At 40.8% G+C, this 19937-nt stretch overlaps 1 protein-coding gene across 1 annotated transcript in view; it reads right to left on the bottom strand.

Moving 5' to 3' along the window:
- NREP (neuronal regeneration related protein) overlaps window positions 1-19591 on the bottom strand; it is a 41921-nt gene extending 22330 nt beyond the window's left edge. The window contains exons 1-2 of the mRNA XM_089909177.1: window positions 19035-19591; window positions 17663-17731 (exon numbers count right to left, since the gene is read on the bottom strand). Of these exons, the coding sequence (XP_089765303.1) occupies window positions 17663-17665 (3 nt within the window). The 5' untranslated portion in view covers window positions 17666-17731; window positions 19035-19591. The remainder of the gene's footprint in view (window positions 1-17662; window positions 17732-19034) is intronic.
- Between the last annotated feature and the right edge of the window lie 346 nt (window positions 19592-19937).

Below are 19937 nucleotides of genomic sequence, written 5' to 3'. Positions count from 1 at the left end.
GACAGCCCTAGGAAACTAACACAGTGTGTTTTAAGTGCAATTTTAAAAAATGTATAGGTTATGTCAACTGTAATAGCGGTTGGAGTATCCATCAACAGATTTAACAAAACCAACATTTAGCAAGACATCCACTAGTGCTGTCAAGAGAGGAAGTAAGGGTGGCAGCGAGGGATCTCGGAGGGTATGTGATGGCTGCCAGATGCAAGCCAAGGAAGACAGAAGGCTGAGGGGTAAGGATGTAATGAACTCTGTGGGGGATGGCGCCTCCACGGCCAGATCTCGCTACAGCTCTCAGTGGCCACAATAGTAACGACACAGATGCAACCCCACAGGCCGCTTCTTACCTAGTTCAGAATATCAGAAGCTGACAATGATCCTGTGATAGAGGCTTCTGAGTGCTGATAATATGTGGGTCAGAAAAGAGGGTAAGTTGATCTATCTTTCCGGAGAGCATCTGTTCTTGCTGGACCCCAAAGCTGTTCATTCTTCTTGGTATTAGTCAACTGATGCTCCGAAAGTGGACACATGGTTTAAATTGTATCCCTTGCATTCAGGTTTCTGGATTCAAGGTTGTGTTTTTCATGAAGACCGGTTAAACTAACTTTTCCTCTCTTAAACTTCACCAAGTTCTCTCTTGGTGGTGGTGGTGTGAGCACCTCAGAAATGTAAGCACATGGGAATCCCTCACAACTGTTGTTTTATTGAACAAGTAAACCAAAGTTTGTCTCAGTCTTCACAAGAGAAGTGTGTTCTCTTAAAACTGTCTTCCATATATAAAATAAACAACTGTTTGTTTTTGCTCAAGTAAAATCCTCAAACCCTCTCGAATACTGCTCTTCCAGATGTCAGGAATCAGAGAAGCAAGCTATAGCCTCAGCAATTAAGAAAACATCAGTATTTGTGAAAATACAGAGGGGATGAAATATTTTAATGTTTTAAATTGGAGAACATGCAAAGGTTTTGCTTGAATTCGGGGGAAGGTTGAGTGTTTATGCTCATTGAATATGTTAGTCAATGCATCTTTTTTTATAATGCCACATTTATCTCATTGATGACTATGTTTAGAAACAACAGAACATGAAGAATCATGTTGGTTTAAATACACTAATCATGATAGATATGTATTTAGATATCCATGAGCAATTCTTAGTTAAAACCAATATTTTTTGCTTTCAAGTATACTTAATATATTTTAACCCACTAATATAGTTTTATGGAGAAAAGGTACTATTTCTTCCTGATTCCCTTAAATGTATTTGATGGTTGGGCATTTAAGTTTCAATTGTCTATCACTGCATACAAGTTTAGAAGAAAATGCTCATGGTTTTTGCCTTTTGTAATCTTTATTTCCTTCTTTCTTTCCAGGCTTGTTCTATTCTCAGGGCAATGCATAGTGAAAAATAACTTCATTTTTTAAAGTCTATAAGACAATTAGCTTGCAATGATTATTGCCAAATTAGAATTTGTCCAAATTAGAAAAATAAAATGTGGAGGAATCAGAGACCACTCAGGCAAGGTACTCCGGCCCCTCAAAATGCCAACTAGATTATCATTCAAATTATTTTTTCTAACCTCTCAAGCTTTTCATGGCAAAACTTGCTATTTATTTTCCAACAGTATAGTCCACATACAGAATCAATCTAATTGACATGCTTCCTATCACTTCTACCAAACTGCATGTAAATTTTGAACTATATCTATTTAGTACCTGTTTCTAAATTCGTATTTTCCTCTGCTCATTTACTGTCTTTATCAATATTTCTTTGGGGAGACTGTTATATGAGAACAATCTTCAAAGCAGGGTCATGGCTTTATTCGGAGCCTAAATATATCACAGACATATATGCTGCTTATTTCGCTGGTTAACGTAACTTCTCAGAAACCTGCTATGAAGATGTTGCATGGCTTGCTTGTTAATGACCATAATTATAATATTATTTTCTACCCTTAGTGGGATTCTATGTGCTTAAACAATGGCCTTTTTATGACTCACCAAGGATAGGTGCCCACCCCCAGCAATTAGGAGAGGGAACTAGAGCGGCAGATGTCCAACCTGCATAATTAATTCTTTGAGCAGCAAAGGAGTATATTTTATCATCTCTCTGCCAATGTGTGTGTGTGTGTGTGTGTGTGTGTGTGTGTGCGCGCGCGCGCGCGCGCGGAGCCATGTTCTATTCTGCCTAATTGGCTGGGAGGTTGTGAAACCCAGTACTGTAATACAAGGAGAATTTATGTGCACATACATGCTCTTCATTTCTGCAAATACCCTTTGAAGTGGTGCTATTAAGAATCTCCCTCAAAAGTCAGTCTTCTCCCAGGTGTTACTGGTCATGGGAGAGGGCAGAATGTAAACTGAAACCAAAAATGAGTTACAAGGTCATTTTCTCTGAACAGCATTACATCAAAGATTAGATGGTGCCAAAAGATGATGCACTGAGCTGTCTCTCTAGAGACCTACTCTTAGAGATCTGCCTAACCCTGTGAATGCTGCTTGGAGATGGAGTACACAGTGGGGGAAATGACCTGCAATTAGAAGACCAAAAGATAAATATGCAGAACACTGGGTCATTCAGATAGTGTACGTCACCTCTGCAGATTCTGGAAAGTAAAATAAAAGTGTTAGTTGGTCCCTAAGTTGGCCAACATTCTGTTTCGAGAACTAAGTGAAACATGCAGTGACCTAACTTAAATACACACACACACACACACACACACACACACACACACACACACACAGGAGCTGGCTGTGGTAACAATGGGTAATCACAGAGAAAGACTTACAAACACCTGACTGTTGCACTCAACCACAAATGCCCTCCTGCTAGAAAGGAAGGCATGGCCTTTTAGGGCACTGCTGTATTACAACACTTGCTGACACTCCCGGTTTTTCCATGGCTTGGTAAGTTCTTAATCTGTAGAAATGAGGGTGGGAGAGACAACCGGGTTCAGAGCTCACAAACTGGTTAAGCCCACTGGTATTAACTTTGCTTTGGGTGCATATGTTTACTATGGGCACAGAAAATGTCCACATTTTATTACTATTATGCAGCAGATTATGTTACTGCCCGTGATTACAGGTCAGGCAGGCAAAGGATTCATATCTCTTTACTTTGTGAGTTGGGGTGTTTGAAACGAGCTGTGTAGAGTTTAATAGTGGAATCCTCTCGATTCCCTCTGCTGGTTGTGAAGCCATCTTGAGAGGCCGCTGATGAATATGTGGGAGCCTGACAGCTGTGGAATTTCATTTCTAGATTTCAACTAGGCAGAGAAAGGAAAAGGAAGTCTCCTCACTGGCAACAAAATGAAAGTGTTTACATGTGAAATTAATCGTCAGCACAAAGAGCTTTCACAGTCACTCTGTTCCACAATATAATATTCTGCTTGTTTGGCTGCTGAGTCTTTTAAAATTTGATTTCTATGAATAAGAACAAAGACTTAGTTAGAGGAGCCAGGAATCAAGTCAGGAGCAAGTCACAAAAGGTTAACAACATTACCCAACTCTGCTCTGTCACCCCTCTTTGAAACCATGCGCTGTGAGTTTGGGGGGTTTGGATGGCGTGTGGTTCAAGGCAGGGGTGAAGCAGTAGCTGGCGAACTCAGTGTGCTGAACCCGAGGTCAGTTGCAAACGTTTGTATTGTGCAAACTCCTCTCATCCCAGCCTCATTCCTTTCCAACAGGAACGTGCCTAACACAAAGCAATCCACCTAAAGGCTCCATAAATCCAAAAAAGGGAGTTACTGATCGAGGAATTCTCAGATTTCTGCCAAGGCACCCTCCCCTGGGCTGGAGGTCAGCCTGGTACAGGAATCAGAGCCAAAATGTGGACTGGACTCCGGGAATTAAGTTCAACACTTCAAATCTAGACTTTTAATGGGCGACTTTTCTTTTCAGTGATGAAGACAAAACAAAGTACAAAAAGCTGATAACAGCCCAAAGTAAACCAGGAGAAAAAGTACAAGAAGAAAGCTTGGAAACAAATCTCATAAGGGATATCTAAGAAGAGATTTTCTGAACAAAGGGAAAAAATAAAGCAGCTTTTAAAAACTCTAGTTTGAGATTAAGCAGTTTGTGAGTGAACAATAAGAAAGTGCAGGCCACAAAACAAGACATTTGCTCTTTTCGGCAGAAAAAAATACTGGCCTTTGTTAACTAGCAAGAAAAAAAAAAGGCCCCTCAGGCATTTAAGCACAGCATAAGCTTCTCCTTGCCCCATGACCTCAACAAATATGTTAATAAAATCTTTACCTCCCTGGAGTGGAACCAGAATAAATATTTACTTAACACGTCTGAGTTCTAAGTCTGGACCACCTTATTCCCTTATATAAATTGGTTTTCATTTGTAACCAAGAAATCAGAAAAACACCACATCTTGCAATGTTTCTCCTACTTTTAAGGTGAAAGAAAAGAAGAAGGATGGATGAAAGGGAATGAAGGGAGGGAAGAGAGGAAGAAAGAAAGAGAGCAAAAGACTGAAAAACAGGAAAACAAAGGAAGGAAGGACGGAAGGAAGGAAAGAAAGAAAACCACATTGGGCCCCAGTGCACCAAACTGCACTCAGGAATTTTTGAACTGTATTCTCTGCCACAAATGAGAGTCACGCTGTTGATATGCTTTCCAATACTAGACATCTGGAACTAGCAGGACTTTTTCCAAGCACATTCCAAGGTTAATAGGAAACATCTAGACTTGCTTTTATTAGCTGGTTTGAATAATTTTAGGTATGCTGGGTTTCAAACAACTATAAGAAGTCTGATTTCTACTCACCAAGAATACTGATTTTTCTTTCCTCTTGTCCTGAAGTTACTGCACCATCCACTAAGATCTTATAAAACTTTTCACCAACAACATGGAAGAATAAGTCCTCAAAACTCAGATTTCTTTCGCTAAAGCCCTCAATCAAAGGCTAGTGCAATAGGTATTTATTTATCTGGACATAAGGATTTGGGGTTCTTCTTGATCTGGATAAATGATGAGATAGCCAGTTGCTTTTGATGAGCTTGTGGACATTTCAAAGCATTCCTATTGATGACATGAGCAAGACTGACTTTTCCAGAAAGTGTGTATTTTCTCCCAAAGTGCTCATTCCGAAAGAAGTTATTCTTGCTTTCCATCAATGCACCCTCTTCTGCTGGCAGCTGCAAACCGCTCAGCATTTAGCAAAACACATTTCACACTTCAGTGCTTGTCTTGCACCGTCTTGGTCATTCAAAAGACTGATAACTCTTTAACAGCAAACAGCATCATAACAGATCACCAAATTTGGAGGGAAAATGGTTTCTGTTGTGGAGAGGGTGTAATTAAAACTGGTTTAAATCAGAAGCTAGTTGATTATCTTATAAGAAGTTTGGCTTTAAAAAGGGGGAAAATATAGCCAGATACGTATCTGCATGCTGTGTTTAGGTCACAAACAGGGCACTAAGAGGCTTCCAGTAACCTGTCCTCTATGAAAACTGGCAAAACAGTAAAAGTACAAGAGGAACAGAATAAGGTTAGGATGGATGTGCCCCTGTACACCACCTGGATTTTCAGCCCCACTGAGTACAGCTTGGTCTGATTCAGTAGAAGTCTTCTCCCTGACAAAGGCTCAGTCAGGCAGTACCATGGGAAGCAGAGAAGACCTATGGGGGCGGCCACCAACCCAAATAGACAAGGTGTTTCGGTACTGGGAGTCACCCCAAAAATACTTCAAGAGTTGTGAAGATAACTGCAAAAGGAATGCCAAATTAGGAGGCTAAATTCCCTGGGAAAGGGATCACATATTCCAACTGACGCGAAAAAGCCAGCTTTGGAAACTCAGAACTTCATTCCAAGTCCTGACTGCATTCTGCGACAACAGAATACATTGACATTGACATCTTCTGGGCTTTTCCCCCTCAGTCCTTCTTCCATTGCAAACCAATCAGCAAAACTATACTACTCCAAAGGAAGAGAACTGTGAGCAATGCATGAGGGTTGTTGGAACCCACACGGGCAGAGTATGTAAATTTGGAGACCCACAGTTTTCCATGGCAATGCATACTAGAGTTCATTGTAATTTTTTTTTTTTTTAATTTTAGGCATGTTTTCCAGGCACACTCATTTAATCCTCAGGGTGCTGTTGCAAGGACGAAGTGCATCAATACCCGTAAAGCCCTGGCAACAGGGTCCAGCACACAAGGACTAAGTGGATCTGGGGTAGCTGTTATTATCATCACCCTCACAGTCTGACAGATGAGAATGCTGAGGGGGAGCAGTCAGGGAGCCTGCTCAAGATCACACACCCAAGAAATGGAAAAGACAGGATGCAAACCCAGTCTCTCTTCTCAGAGAACACGGTCTCTCAATATTGATCTTCTCCGCTATTTCCCCAGAGCTACCTGCAGTGGCGTCATGAGGCTCCTGAGAGCTGGGGCCTGTTTTCAACCCCCAAGTAGGTGCTGAGCATCTCCACTTAGTGCCCTTGTGATGAAATTTAGATAGATTTCTGACACCTACTATCAAGAGTAGTTTTCTCAGAAATATCTGTTACTCTGCCAGCTGTGTTTCTGATAAATAGCTGCCCTCAGAAATAACTTACCTAAAAAAATCAGCACTGTCTGAGGGCACAGAGGGTGTGCTCGTCCACATGTCACTACAGTAGTTGGGGAAAGACTACTCTTAGAGCAGCAACTCTCGCTTGGCTACATGAGGGCTGCGGATCTAATTAAACCCCAGCAACACCCATCACCACAGTTTTGTCTTTTTCAGTTTTCCCTGCAAGGAAATGTTCAGCACAATATAAATAACTAGCAAACACTGCAGCTAATTACAAAGGGCATTTGCTGAGAAACCAAATGGTTTTCATATGACCCCTAAATGAACTCTCAAACGACTTCTTCTCTGATGGCCTAGTAACGGACAGTCTAATCCAGAATATTTTTCTTTCATCAGATGCCTTTGAAATCATGTTCACTGTAACTTTGCTTTTCAAAATTTCAATTTCAGAACAAACTGTTTAGTCAAAGGAGAATTAAACTCTTATCTTTACCAATGATATACAGATATACAAACCATACACTACATATAAAGTAATCCTAGTTGAAGAGGAAGAAAATAAACACTTATTATACCAGAGAGGCAGTGTGGAAACTACTAAGAATGGTAATTCAGAAAGAAAAAAAAATTTAACCTGATTCCATTTGGAAACTTTTAATTAATGTAGTAGAAATGCAGTCAGTACTAAAGACAGAAAAATGGAAAAATAGAGATCAGGGAACAAGCCAATTATTAGTTATTTCTATCATGAAGGTAACAAATAGAAAATAACAGGAAAAGTAGTATCTGATCCTCAGACTACAGGCAGAGTACTGTATTCAATCAGTCAAAGACATAGTGCCCCTCTGGGTTTGTCTGAACAACGTAAGAATACTGATCAATTTGGTAAAAATTCACATTAACTATCAGATGAATTGTTTATATGATGCCAAAGAAACAAATTTAATTGAATTTCTGATTGAATTGATTGTGACAGTGTAGACAATTAATCCTGTAAAAGAAAATTAAAGTTTCAAAAGGAGTCCTCATGAAAAAAAAAGCATAGGCTTAATGAAGATGAAATGAAAAGATATGGAGACTTGACTCCCAGACCTTGATAACAAGATCAGAACAATTTGAGATTCTATTATCAAGAAATGAACAAAATATCCAAAGGCCAGAGGCATTCTGTGATGTATAATTAGACCTAAGTCTCCACAGGGCACATGAAATGGAGCCTTAGTTGCGGTCCAGAGCACCTAGGCTTTGGAAACAGTCAAATCCAGGTGACTAAGGATCAAAATTACAAAGATGAGAAGGGCTCCAAGAAGATGATGCTCTATTAACTGAATTGGTTGAGTAGATATATTAATTGATTATCCAATCAATAAATCAAGAAATAGTTACCAAGTACTTACTTTCTGTGAAGCATTTAATATTTAGTAGGTAGCTTTCAGCTCTAGAGAATGAACATATTATCAAAGAAAATGTCCCATGACCTTGGGCTGGAAGTGCCAAAGTAGCAAAGAAAACCCTTTTTTTTTTTTTCTCAAAAAAGTTTTTCAGAGCTAAGCCACCAAATCCTGGATATCTATTCAGGAAAGGAGAGGGCTAGTTAATGAATTCATCTTTTCAAATTCTAATTCTCTTAGCCATGCAACCACAGAAAGTACATGAGATCGCATCTTTCAAACAGTGGGTCTGTTCCCTGACCAGTATTCATTCTCTCAGCCAGTGTTAACTGAGTCCCTACAACGCAGCAGGCAGTAGGCTAAATGTTCAACCATGTGCTGCCAACAGTGCACGCAGGTTCAGCAACCACCTGGCAAAGGTGCACAAGAACAGACTCTCCCCTCATGGTCTCAGTAAGCCTTTTGGTAACTTTCACTATGACGACAATGAAGGACATGAAACAGTCCTTCTTAGTAAAGTACTTGATAAAAATCCCTTACTTGGGTCATGTTTATAAGTATCTTAGTCAATAAGTTTTATTCATCTAACTACAGACGCTAGTTTTTCCTTGACAGTTCTTAACGCTGGCTGCCAAACACGCAGTATCTTCTAATTTCTACTCTTTCCTGTCCAAGAATGGGTTCTATATCTGACACTGACTTTATCCAATAAAAGTGACCTCAAAATGCCTGGACCCATTTTAAACACAACTTTTGTAGATTTCTCCCTGTTCAGCCACTGGACTGCAGTATTTTTCCCTGCTGGAATTGTATCAAATACAATTCAGACAGGAAGGCTGTTACCTGCCCCAGTAATCAAAGGACACTGGTGTGTGATGGTGATCTGAGTAAGGGCTGGAGTGGAGAAGGGAGAAGAGCTAGAACCGGGCAACGACACCAAAACTTCTGTGCACGTTATGAATCTCCCTCTTGTTTTAATTGCCTATTGGTATGAGTCTCTGGCTCATATTTTCACTGGCAACAACTATTCAGCCATTCTCCCTTTCTTTCCAGTCAATGGCTCTGGTTCCCAATTTCAGCTTAAAAGGGGCAAAGAGACCTTCCTTTCATCAAGCACATTCTCTTAAATATCTTCTCCTTCTCCTTTTCAAACACGAATTATGTTTGTATTTTAGTCTATGAAAGTGAGGATAAACAAGGATAGTGTAAAATCAAGCGTTTAAAAATACTTCCAGCTAGATAATCCTAACACTTTTCAGGCACAAAGCTTAGACTGGAAACCATTCTAAGGTAATAAGAGGCAATCATGTCACTTATGAAGATTTCATTACCTCGTGAAACCAGGGCAGATGATGCTCTACCGTCATGAATGCCTTAGTCAGACCGCTGAGAGGCAAACTGGGACCACTGGCAAAACACCACTGATAACCTGGAGCACAACGGCACCCCACAGCCAGTGTTCTGGATGGATGTGTGACTCCACCCTGAAGATGAGAGTCCTCTTCCAGCAGACCACACTGAACTAACCTTCTGGACACTCTCAGGGCCTCTTCTGTCTAAAGAAGTGTAGAGGAAGGGAGCACAGAACTACAGAGCTGGTTTTGTATTGTGCTTAGACTTCACTTAACTCTCCCCTTTTACCTCCCTAACAAACACTGAGCCTTCTTTATTCAGTGAGAGGGGTTTTCAGCAGCAAATTCATCACCCGTCCATGGTGATCTCATTTCCTGGGTCATACATTCTACAATCTGCACTGTCGCGACCCTGCAAAGTGTTGGGCTATTACTAGTTGTAAATCTCAAGGTGAACCACCCGGTTCTGCCCAGAAATAACAGATCTCCACGTATCCCTGAGCTCTGATTCATTCATTTATTCCACAGACATTTATCGGTTACTAAGAGTGTGCCAGTTCCTACACAGGTACTGGAGCAGTGGTCAGAGTGGTTCATGGAGGTGCAATCTATTCTAAGGTCCATGAAGGTTAGGGGTTCCTTCTACTTTGTAGGAAAAGAATGCCAATCAACTTCACTAGCTGTTCTAGAGTTCCCTCTCAATGATGAAACTTTCCCACATCTGAACTCACCATCCTGGTAGAGGAAAAGGAAAAAAATGAGGCATCACAGCCTCAACTGCTATCATAAAAAGAGGCCTGATGTTCACTTACTAGTGGTCAGTGTTCGTGTTTCAAGTTTACAATCTTGGAGGGTAGAAAAGCATGCAGAAAGAAGCCAGCTACAAGTAGACTGTTGTGTGATGAGTGTACAGAGGAGCATGAGATCATTCCTGCTGGATGTCCTGGGGTGAGTTTCATGGAGGAGTTGTCATTTAAATTCAGTCTGGAAGAAGAGCTTTATTTTGTCAGGAGGAGCATTCTTTCTAGGACTGAGTAAGCAAAGGCACAGAGGGAGGGCCTCCTGGGGCATGTTCAGAATAACAAGTGGCCTGGTCCCTCTAAGAAAATATATGCTATAGTAGCTAGAAATAAAAGATGAGTTCACATAGTTCCTGGCATGGCTGCCCAGCCACAGAAATTAAACTTATGAAGGTTTAAACACCGAAGTTGAAAAAAAATACTTGAAAGTATGAGGTGGGAGTAGGCTTAAGGAATTCAAGGAACAGTGCTTACCTATGTCACTTACTGAGAGACTTAGGGGATGAGTCCAACCTCATCTGAAGGGGCCAAAGGAGCCGGTAAAATCGTTTCATATTGAAAACCTTGCAGCTGATGCCTTCTGAGTCTGTGCTGTTTCCAGAAGAGGTTCCAGAAAAATCCTTCTTGGTCTTGGCTTTCCCCAACTTTTGTGTATCATGCGACAAGATTCCCTTATGATGGTCACTAGACTACTGACTAAATTAGTAACAGCCTGTAGGCTTCAAATTGTAAACAATTTTATTATGGTGATGTAAGTGTTGGCTTGAACTCTGAATACGTACATCTGGCTAATCAGGAAGAAGTAGAGAGAGAGAAGCAGCTGGGTGTGTGTGGTTACAACTGATTAGCACATGGCTACACCCAGTTAGCCTCACAGAAGGGACGCATGGGGCCTCCTTTCATGCAGCTGGCACAGCAGCAACACCCTCTCTGGCCAAGTGGACACTGACGAACCCTCTGGCATTTACCAGTGGAAGTGTTGCCACCTTCTCCCAAGAAAGAGGTTAAGCGTATGCTCCCTTCCCAATTCCTTCCAGCTAGGGACCTTCTTTCTTTTCCACCACTCCACCCTGACCCAAAGAGAGTGAGCAGTAAATTAAGCTTAAAATCAATCAGAAGGTGTATGTGAGTGTGTGTGCCCTTTTCTGTTGGGCACAATCAAAACGCAAAGAACCTGAGACAGACTGGAACCTGAGTGAGAGCCTCGGGCCATCTCCAAGATGCCCGCTCAGTGGCTTCCTCTGGCTCAGCACATCAAGTCCTCAACCTCTAGGTCGAGTGTGTGAGGTCTGTCTTTGAGAGCATAGAGGCCCTAAACAGGGAGGAGGACATTCCCTACTGTAGTAAAAACGCATTATGCTCACTCCTGTAAACATACTTTTCTTTTATGAGAAATATGCTTTTCTCTCAACTAAATCTACCGGAATATTCTTAATTCTTCATTCACTCAATACTTATTAAGGATTGATGCTAAGCCCTAAAAATCTTAAGAAGGCATAGTACCTGCTCTCAAGGAGCTTCTAAGTTTCAAATTTTGTGCCGACTCCAATCAGTTGTTAACAGAACAAGATTGTGAGGATTGGGAAATCATATTCAGGGTGAATAATAATAATGAGCGTCAAGACACTGATTAGCAATGTCTGCCACAGGTATATAGCAGGAGTCAGTGGTGGCACACATGCCATACATTTGTCATCTCTGGGTCTAGCTGAATTTCTACCTCCTTAAAAAAAAGTTTTTGCCTATAATCCCCAGTCCCCAATAATACCACTCTTCTGCATTTTACAATTTAGCACTAGATTATACTGCAAGACAATGTTTAAGTTTGTCATGCATATTAGTCTTCTTGCCACAACTAAAATATAAATCCACTGAGGCCACTGGCCAACTGTGCACTTTCCATAATGCAAAGAACTAAGCATAAAGAAAATGCTCAGCAACAACAATAACAACAAAAACTTGTTCAGCTGACATGGGAATATATGCATAACCCTACGGCTAACTCTTCTCATTTTCTTTTTTTTTCACTCTTCTCATTTTCTTCAGTACTTTCAGACATGGCATCTTTGTTTTCTTGGGACCACTTTCATAATATCACAGAATGAGATTATCCTGGAAATAAGTAAAGGCTTTAAAGTTCCAAAACTGGGAGCAAAGGTCCTCCTGGATCCCAGAGGGAATTTTTAGGACTGCAGGAGAAGCTGCTGTGAGTTTTGAGTACCACAGCTAGATCAAACCTGGAGAGCTAGCATCGTACCAGGTTGTTCAGAGTGTGGTTCTAAATGCTGGTAAAGGTGAGCAATTGCAAGCCATTCTTTTTGGGCAAGTGGGTTTATGGCTTAAGCACATTTTTTTTCTCCTGTTAATAAATAATGGATGACTTCCCTGGTGGTGCAGTGGTTAAGAATCCGCCTGCTAATGCAGGGGACACGGGTTCAAGCCCCAGTCTGGGAAGACCCACATGCCGCGGAGCAACTAAGCCCATGCGCCACAACTACTGAGCCTGCGTTCTAGAGCCCACAAGCCACAACTACTGAGCCTGTGTACCACAACTACTGAAGCTCGCGTGCCTAGAGCCCATGCTCCGCAACAAGAGAAGCCACTGCAGTGAGAAGCCTGCGCACCGCAACAAAGAGTAGCCCCCGCTCACTGCAACTAGAGAAAGCCCACCTGCAGCAACGAAGACCCAACGTGGCCAAAAAAATAAAATAAAACAAATTTATTAAAAACAATCAATATGCCATTGAGGTACATTAAAAAAGAAAAGGGGGGGAAGGAAAATAATTTGCTGTGGAAACTAAAATTACACTCACTTCAACTTCCTAGCTCTTTAGAGGAATGGAAGGATACAAATTACTTCTAGTCCACGAAAACTAAACAAGATTAAGTCATTAACGATGAATTTTTTGAAAGTCCAACTTAATAGGTATTAGCATGTATAGACCAAATATTTACTGAGCTTCTAACATATATTTAATATTTTATTAAGCACTATATATGAAGTTTATAAACCCTCTGGGAGCCTATAATTTAGCTGGTCAGTGAAAGAAATGTATGTGATCCAACTAACAAATAATGCAAGAGAGTATAATCTAGTGTTACACTAGGTTAATACCATGTCACTGCTACTAATAACTGAATTGATATTTAGAATTTAGTTGAGAGCCATGCTAATGCTTAAGTCCCAAACCATTAGAGCTGCTAATACTGTCATGTGCTAATAGATCAGTTTCAGGATCACTGCTGTTTTTTAAACCACTGAGATGAGAGATTCTTGAAGCTGTCCTCAGGTGCAAAACATGTCCAGAAATACCCATTTCAGATAAATTTAGAACCAATAAGTAATATTTTTAGTAACCATAATTTCTACAGCTGTGGGCTGAGATTTATGGTTAACCTGTTTTCCAGTACAAAGCAAAGGAGTGGTTTAAAATTAGAATTTTTTAAATGTATCTTGATCAACTAAGATGACACAGTCCATGTACATGCAATATATTTTCTGGTATACTCAAATTGGATTTGCTGGTAAGATTTCCTTATTGCTAGTTTTTTCCTGTATAAGAAAGGAATTATTCAGATAATTCAGGCAAATCCCTCCCACTCCTACCTCACTCCAGCAACATTTTGAATAGCCAAGATGAATCAGACAAAAATCAACTTTTTTTTTTTTTTTAAGCATAATTATTCAGACAATTATCTCAACCCTCCATTTCACTTTGGTTGTGAGAATAAGACCTTAAAAGACTTTCCAGCCAGAAACAGCATTTAAAAAAATATGTGCAAGAGCAAGGAGGCCACAGTACTTCACTCCAAGGCTCCCAGTCGGTCCAATGTAAGTGAACAGGATGTATTAAGACTCATAATCTGGAGGTTACTCATTTGGCTTACTAAAGTATTCATATTTTAGAAGTGTATTTTCTGATTTCAAAGTATTCATCTTAGGGTTTAAAATAAAGTGAATTCCTTCAGTGTATTTATGAAGATCTGATTTACATGCCAGTTTTTAAGGATTGCATCAGGTTAAAATAGAAGAAACAAACAAACAAAAAAATAGAATGGTGCTTTAAATAACTGTTTATTCCAAGATTTCTGCTTAAATGTCTTCTCCTGCCTGAAATATCTATTTAGTTCAAGAGGAAGCAGGACTGGGGCTAAACCCAGATAGACCATCCCTACTGTCCTCATTCCCTAAACAATTCCCAATTCTCCCCTCACAGTGTGCTAGAAGGCCTGGTGAAAGAGAAGATAGTACCATCTAAAATTACCCTCCTAGGTACTTTTCAGCATCTCCACAATCAAGAATCACTAAGCAACTTGTAAATTTACATTCCAAAACCCAACAGCACAGCTACCAACAGGACCTCATCCCTCCGCAATCTTTGTATTTTTCTTCAAACAAGGAAACCTTATGTTAATGGAGAGATTATTGAAAGAGTCTCCTTGTAAGCCCATGAATGCCACTTCACAGACTGTACAGAAAGCAGAGCTCTATGAATGGTACAATGGAGTCAACTCATCTTTTTGAAAAGCTCAGCATCGGTCTTAGAGAGAATCTAAAATTGTTCCAATTCCTAGGTCTCTGTTAAAACATAATGAGCCCATGCTTATGCCACTGTGAATCCATGGCACATCCATACTTGGAGGCAGGTTTACAGCACAGAGGGTAGTCATGTTGAAAATAAGGACTTACTCTTGACATTGAATTAAATAATTTAGTTTTTCAAACTATTCAATAAGACCCATCTGCTCATTCTGAAGTATTTTCTTCTCAGTGATGTACCTGAAGCAAGTACCTTTAAAATAAAACAGCTAAGTAAAAACCAAGGACCCATATAAAATATAATCTTAGAAATTAAATTTAACAAAAAGCCAAATATAAATTAAAGAAATGCTGAAGATTTCTGCAGACTCACAATATCTTGTTAATTGCAAAGAAGGGGGTGGGGTGGGGACTAGAAAAACGTATGTTTACTAGAAAACTGAAAAAGCTGAGGGATGAGTTATTAAAAAAAAATTCTAGAAAACTAAGATAAGGCAAACCACACTCAAAATTAAAACTTTTAACAGTCCTCCTAAAATGCACAACCCCAGATGAACTGTAGTCTGTGTAAATGGTGCCCCCTGGAGTTGTGCCCAAAGGGTCCCCTACACAGAATACAATGTGATTAAAGCCTTGTAGTGTTAACAAAGCAGTTGTATTTTTTTGGTAATGCAAAAGGCACATTAGTATTCTTTAGTGCCTTCAAATTATCGTTGTGAAACATCACTTTAGGGTATGTCAAATGTCTAAATATTGAATCACTCTGTTTTGAATTCTGGAGTCTACTAGTTAATTTCTTACTCTGGAACGAGCTGACTATAAATTTGTATTTGGAATAGGCCCTTTACTAAGCAGCTCAAATACACTGAAATTAGATCCTCTTTAATGTTTTAAATTATGTAAATGGAAATACACATTTAACAGAAAAGGCATGTTTGTATATTTTCTAGAGGTGGCCAGGTGTTAACTCTATTGCTTCCCTAGTACTAGTTTCTACTGTATACAGGCTAAGTCTTTAAAAAGCCAGTTACAGAGATCAGCAAAGTAATCTGTTTTAATCAAGGAAAGAAAATAACTTCATTTTTCCAAAAAGGAGAAAAGGAGGTATAAGACCCCTCTAATATCAGTTTTAAAAACAACACAATCGAAACTTTTTTTTTTACATTAGAATGTGAAAAGACTTTGAAGACCTCAGACCTCCTGGAATAAGAGAATTGCTAGAAAGTTACTTGGAATCACCCACAGACAATAACTGTCGGTGGTTTCATTTCAGGCAATGGGCTTGTGCCAAAAGGGACTGACATCTTGATGAAAGGATCACCAAAAAGTTGTGAGAATTTTTCCATGACTCAAAATCCTTCCAAGAGCAACAAATTGTGATTTCTCATTCTGCCACCATACATAAACGACAACTGTGAGAAATTGACAACATGTAGTAATAACTCGAATTTGCTCTTCGGCATGCAAATCGTTCCAACTTTCATTCTCGGCTTTGGCACACATGCTTGCCTTCCACAAAGCTCACTCCGCTCACTACTATGGAAACATGATATTTACTCTTTGAGTCTGATCTATAGGGCTAGTTTTGGCAGAGTCAGTGGTCAAATTGATGTTCAACCAAACTGGTCACCTGACATATCACAACACACACGAATCTTCATGGTCTATCTATGGTGACACAAAGGGTAAGGTTCTGGGATAAAGAGCTATAAGACATGATGATGTGGCCAGTCACAGTAAAAGATAATTAAATAAACAAAAATACTTTGCAGCAGTTTATTTTATTACCATCCTAGAACTCTATGACAATGGCTAGTTAGGAATTTAATATGGAGTTAGGAACCATTTGCACAAAACCTACTGATTAGTTTAATTTTCTGTTCATCCCTTTTGCCTCCAACCTTAAGTTCCTTAATTTGGTCATTATCAATCTATGTCCAAACAAGATCTATTTGATTAGGTGCTTTGACACCCACCTGTTGAAATTACAGGTGAGGCACATACAAAAAATAAGAGCTTACTTATTAACAGAATTCAAACAGAATTCACTTAACTGCTTCTGATTCATTTTTCTCGTTGGAAGCTTATACTTGGATTGTTCTCAAAGAAAACATCAAGTACATCGGATTCAATTTTGATTCATTAAATTCCTCCCTCGTTTAAAAGAAAAAATGAAAACTAAATTTGGAACTCACACACTCTAAGTGGCAAAGAGGTGTTTTAAAGAGCATAAACATCTCCAGGAGGACATGCTGTACTTCAGTGAAAAGTTTCATGACATTTCTGTTCTATTTTTCAGTTCAACTTTATTTCCATAGAGGAAATTTTTCAAAGAAAATTAATACACTTATTCAACTGTTTATAACGTGTATTTCATCTATTTCTTTAATCAGTCATCAAACACTTAACTTCCTCCTCTGTGGATCATAACGCTTGTCAGAAATAGTTACACTTTCATTTAGAGGATAACATGCTTATCTTCTAAAACTGAGCAGATATCTCTCATAAATGAAGTTATAAATCAACAACAACAACAAAACACTAATTATGTTTGAGATACAATAGACAGTGTATTAATATAAAAGTCCATGCTCTATGTATATATTGCTTTTAAAGACAGAAGATTCTATAGCTGTTGGATTAGCTGGACACAGACTCCTATTTTGGGGGATAAGTTCTGGCTATCTCTAATAGAAGACTCATTGCTTTGTTTGAGCCCTACTGCTGCCACCTCTTCCACGCATGTCACAACATATCACTCTTCTTAAAGAACAGAATGGTTTCTGTTGTTGGAGTTAAATAAATCGCCACTTCTGAAAGAGGAATTTCAGTTTTCTATTCAAAATGATTGAAAATCAAAAGACCTAATCCCTAATTCACCACATCCAGTTCATATAAATTGCTGTACTGCAAAGCTCCCCAGGCTAGAGACAGAACCTTTGAAAGGTCAGATGGGGTAGGAACAATGGAGGGTTCAAGCAGGATGAAGGTGGGTGGTTGATATTTATATGGAATAAAGACTGATAAGAAGCAACTGAGAATCTCCTCTGATGACCAATGCTTACCATTTTGAGAATCCTTAACAGTCTTGGCCTTGCACCCTCCCTCTCTTCAGTCCAAGGAGACCAACCAACCTGCAAAACATGTTTAAATACAGTAGACAAATTGCCACACCACAGGTCAGCAAATGAGAAAGCCTGTTTAGAGGCTACAGACAAATAACCATTTTCTGTGGTTAAGCTAAGTTACATGCAAATTATTGTAACCACTGGGGCTTCTGAAAGAGCTTTTCAATCGGTCTGTAGGCTTAAATAGGGGACAAAGGAATCCCTGGTACCTAGCTTCCCAGAGTCCTGGGCTATTCTTATTGTTGGGTTCATCTTTAAATTGCAGGAGTTCAAACTTAAAAGTAGAACCAAGTGATAAAAATAGATTGTTTTCTGGCTGCTCTTTGTTCCCAGACATACTACTGGCAGTATATTTGCAATCAAGACAGCAGAATAGGAATCAGCCTTCCACCGCGTAGTGTAATGCCTCAGAGTGGATATTTTTGGAAATGGCACTGCATTACATAACCTTCCGTGCTTAAAAAAAAAAAAAAAAAAAAACTACACTGAGGGGGAAAAGTCAGGAATATACACCATTATGCCCTTCTCCCTAAACCAAATAAACATTAATGTACATGCTGCAGTGATTTTCCTCTCAACCTTTGTGTCATCAGAACACAGTTCTTTTGTTAACATAAGTTAAGACAAAAATTAAGATGAATGGAGAAACTAAAAGTTCTCTAACAGGGTATCTTAAGCTCTTCGAGTTTTCCTATAATGGTATTACAGATACATATAAATGCAAATGAGATTATTATCATCATCAAGCAAAAAGCAGTCAGTTATTTTTAAGCCCTCCCTCCCCTGAAGTTCAACTGCTTTATAAGAAAATGCAGGAAAAAAAAGTGTTGCAAGATCGAATGCCTGGAAAGACCCCAGGAGGCGACAGCAGCTTTGAAAGAGTAATAAAGTCTAAGGATGGAGGGACACAAATTCATTTTATAAAAGGCGCGGGGGGGGGGGGGGAGGCTTGCATGCACCAAAGTGCATCTCATGAAAAGAAACAAAACAGTTCCTAACAATGCTTTATGAGCAAGAAGAACAAAAATTAACCACACCAACAAGCAAAAAACCCCACCCCTTCGCAAAAGAATTCTCCCTCTTAACTTGTGCATTTTTTTTAAAAAAGCCCAAGTTAAATTCCAGCCTTAATGCAGTAGGACCCGAAATGCCAGAATTTCTCCAAGTACACGCTTCAGCTCTTTAAAATTAAGAGGGAAGAAGCATGAACTCTGCAGGGTTGAAGGGTCCAGCTAAGAGCAACGGCAAGAAATCGACACAAAAGAGAAAGCAGCGCTCCCGGCCGGGGATGGGAATGGCATATACTTACAGACAAAAGCCCCGCTCCCTGTTCACTCTCTCCTCTCTACACCTGAAACACAAATGTGGATGAAAAAGGGTATCATGCTAGAAAGACAGCTGGGGGATGGGGAGAGGGGGCAGGGGGAGGGAAAAGGGGTGGAGGAAGAGGAGGGAGGAGGGGGAAGGGAAACAAAACCCAAACCAGCTTCACTTCCAAGAAGTGCAGCCTTGGAAAAAGGAGGGGAAGGTCTCCCTGCCTCGCGCTCTCTCTCTCTCCAAGAGTGTGTCTCTTTCTCTAAGAGTCAGTTTCTTTCTCTCTCTCTCGCTCTCTCTCCCTCTCTCTGCTGCTAGTGTGCTAGTGAACAATGAGCTAATTCTGATGGGCTGGTGCGGCGCCAGCGCCCCAGCCTTGCTGCCACTGTGCTGCCGCGGCGGAGCCAGACTGCTTACTCGGCAGGAATCGGCGACTCGGGGCCCGGTTGGCGAGTGGCCAACGAGCGCGCGCCCCGGCCCTCGGCACCCCGGGCACCCCGCTGCCCCCACTGCGCTGGCCCGGGCCTGGGGGACAAAGGGGCCCGCAGACAGGCGCGCCGCCCCGGCCCCGCCCCCCGCAGCGCGGCGCGCACTCACGCCGGCCCGGCCTCTGTTGCCCCGGCGGGCTTCTTCGCCTCGACGTGCGGTTGCTTTTCAGACAAATAAGGAGGCGGAGGAGGCGGTTTGGGGGCGAGCCAAGCGTGAAGGCGGCCAGGGCGCTGCATAGCCCGGCGGCTGGCCAAGGCCGCGGGGAGAGGCGGCGCGGCCCGTACTGTAATAATAAACCTGCAGCAGAGGGCATCTGAGGGAAAGAGGACGGCGACGGGCGGCAGCCGCCTTCCCTTTTATGTGCCTGTCCTGAGCCGAGCAGAAAATGGTGCCCGCGGCGGCGCGGAGC

Source organism: Delphinapterus leucas, chromosome 3, assembly GCF_059928025.1.
Source record: "Delphinapterus leucas isolate spDelLeu-1000000601 "Yukka" chromosome 3, BTC_Dleu_Yukka2, whole genome shotgun sequence".
NCBI classification, from domain to species: domain Eukaryota; kingdom Metazoa; phylum Chordata; class Mammalia; order Artiodactyla; family Monodontidae; genus Delphinapterus; species Delphinapterus leucas.
Note: the sequence above shows the minus strand (reverse complement) of the source record. Positions and strands in the feature narration are given on the sequence as shown.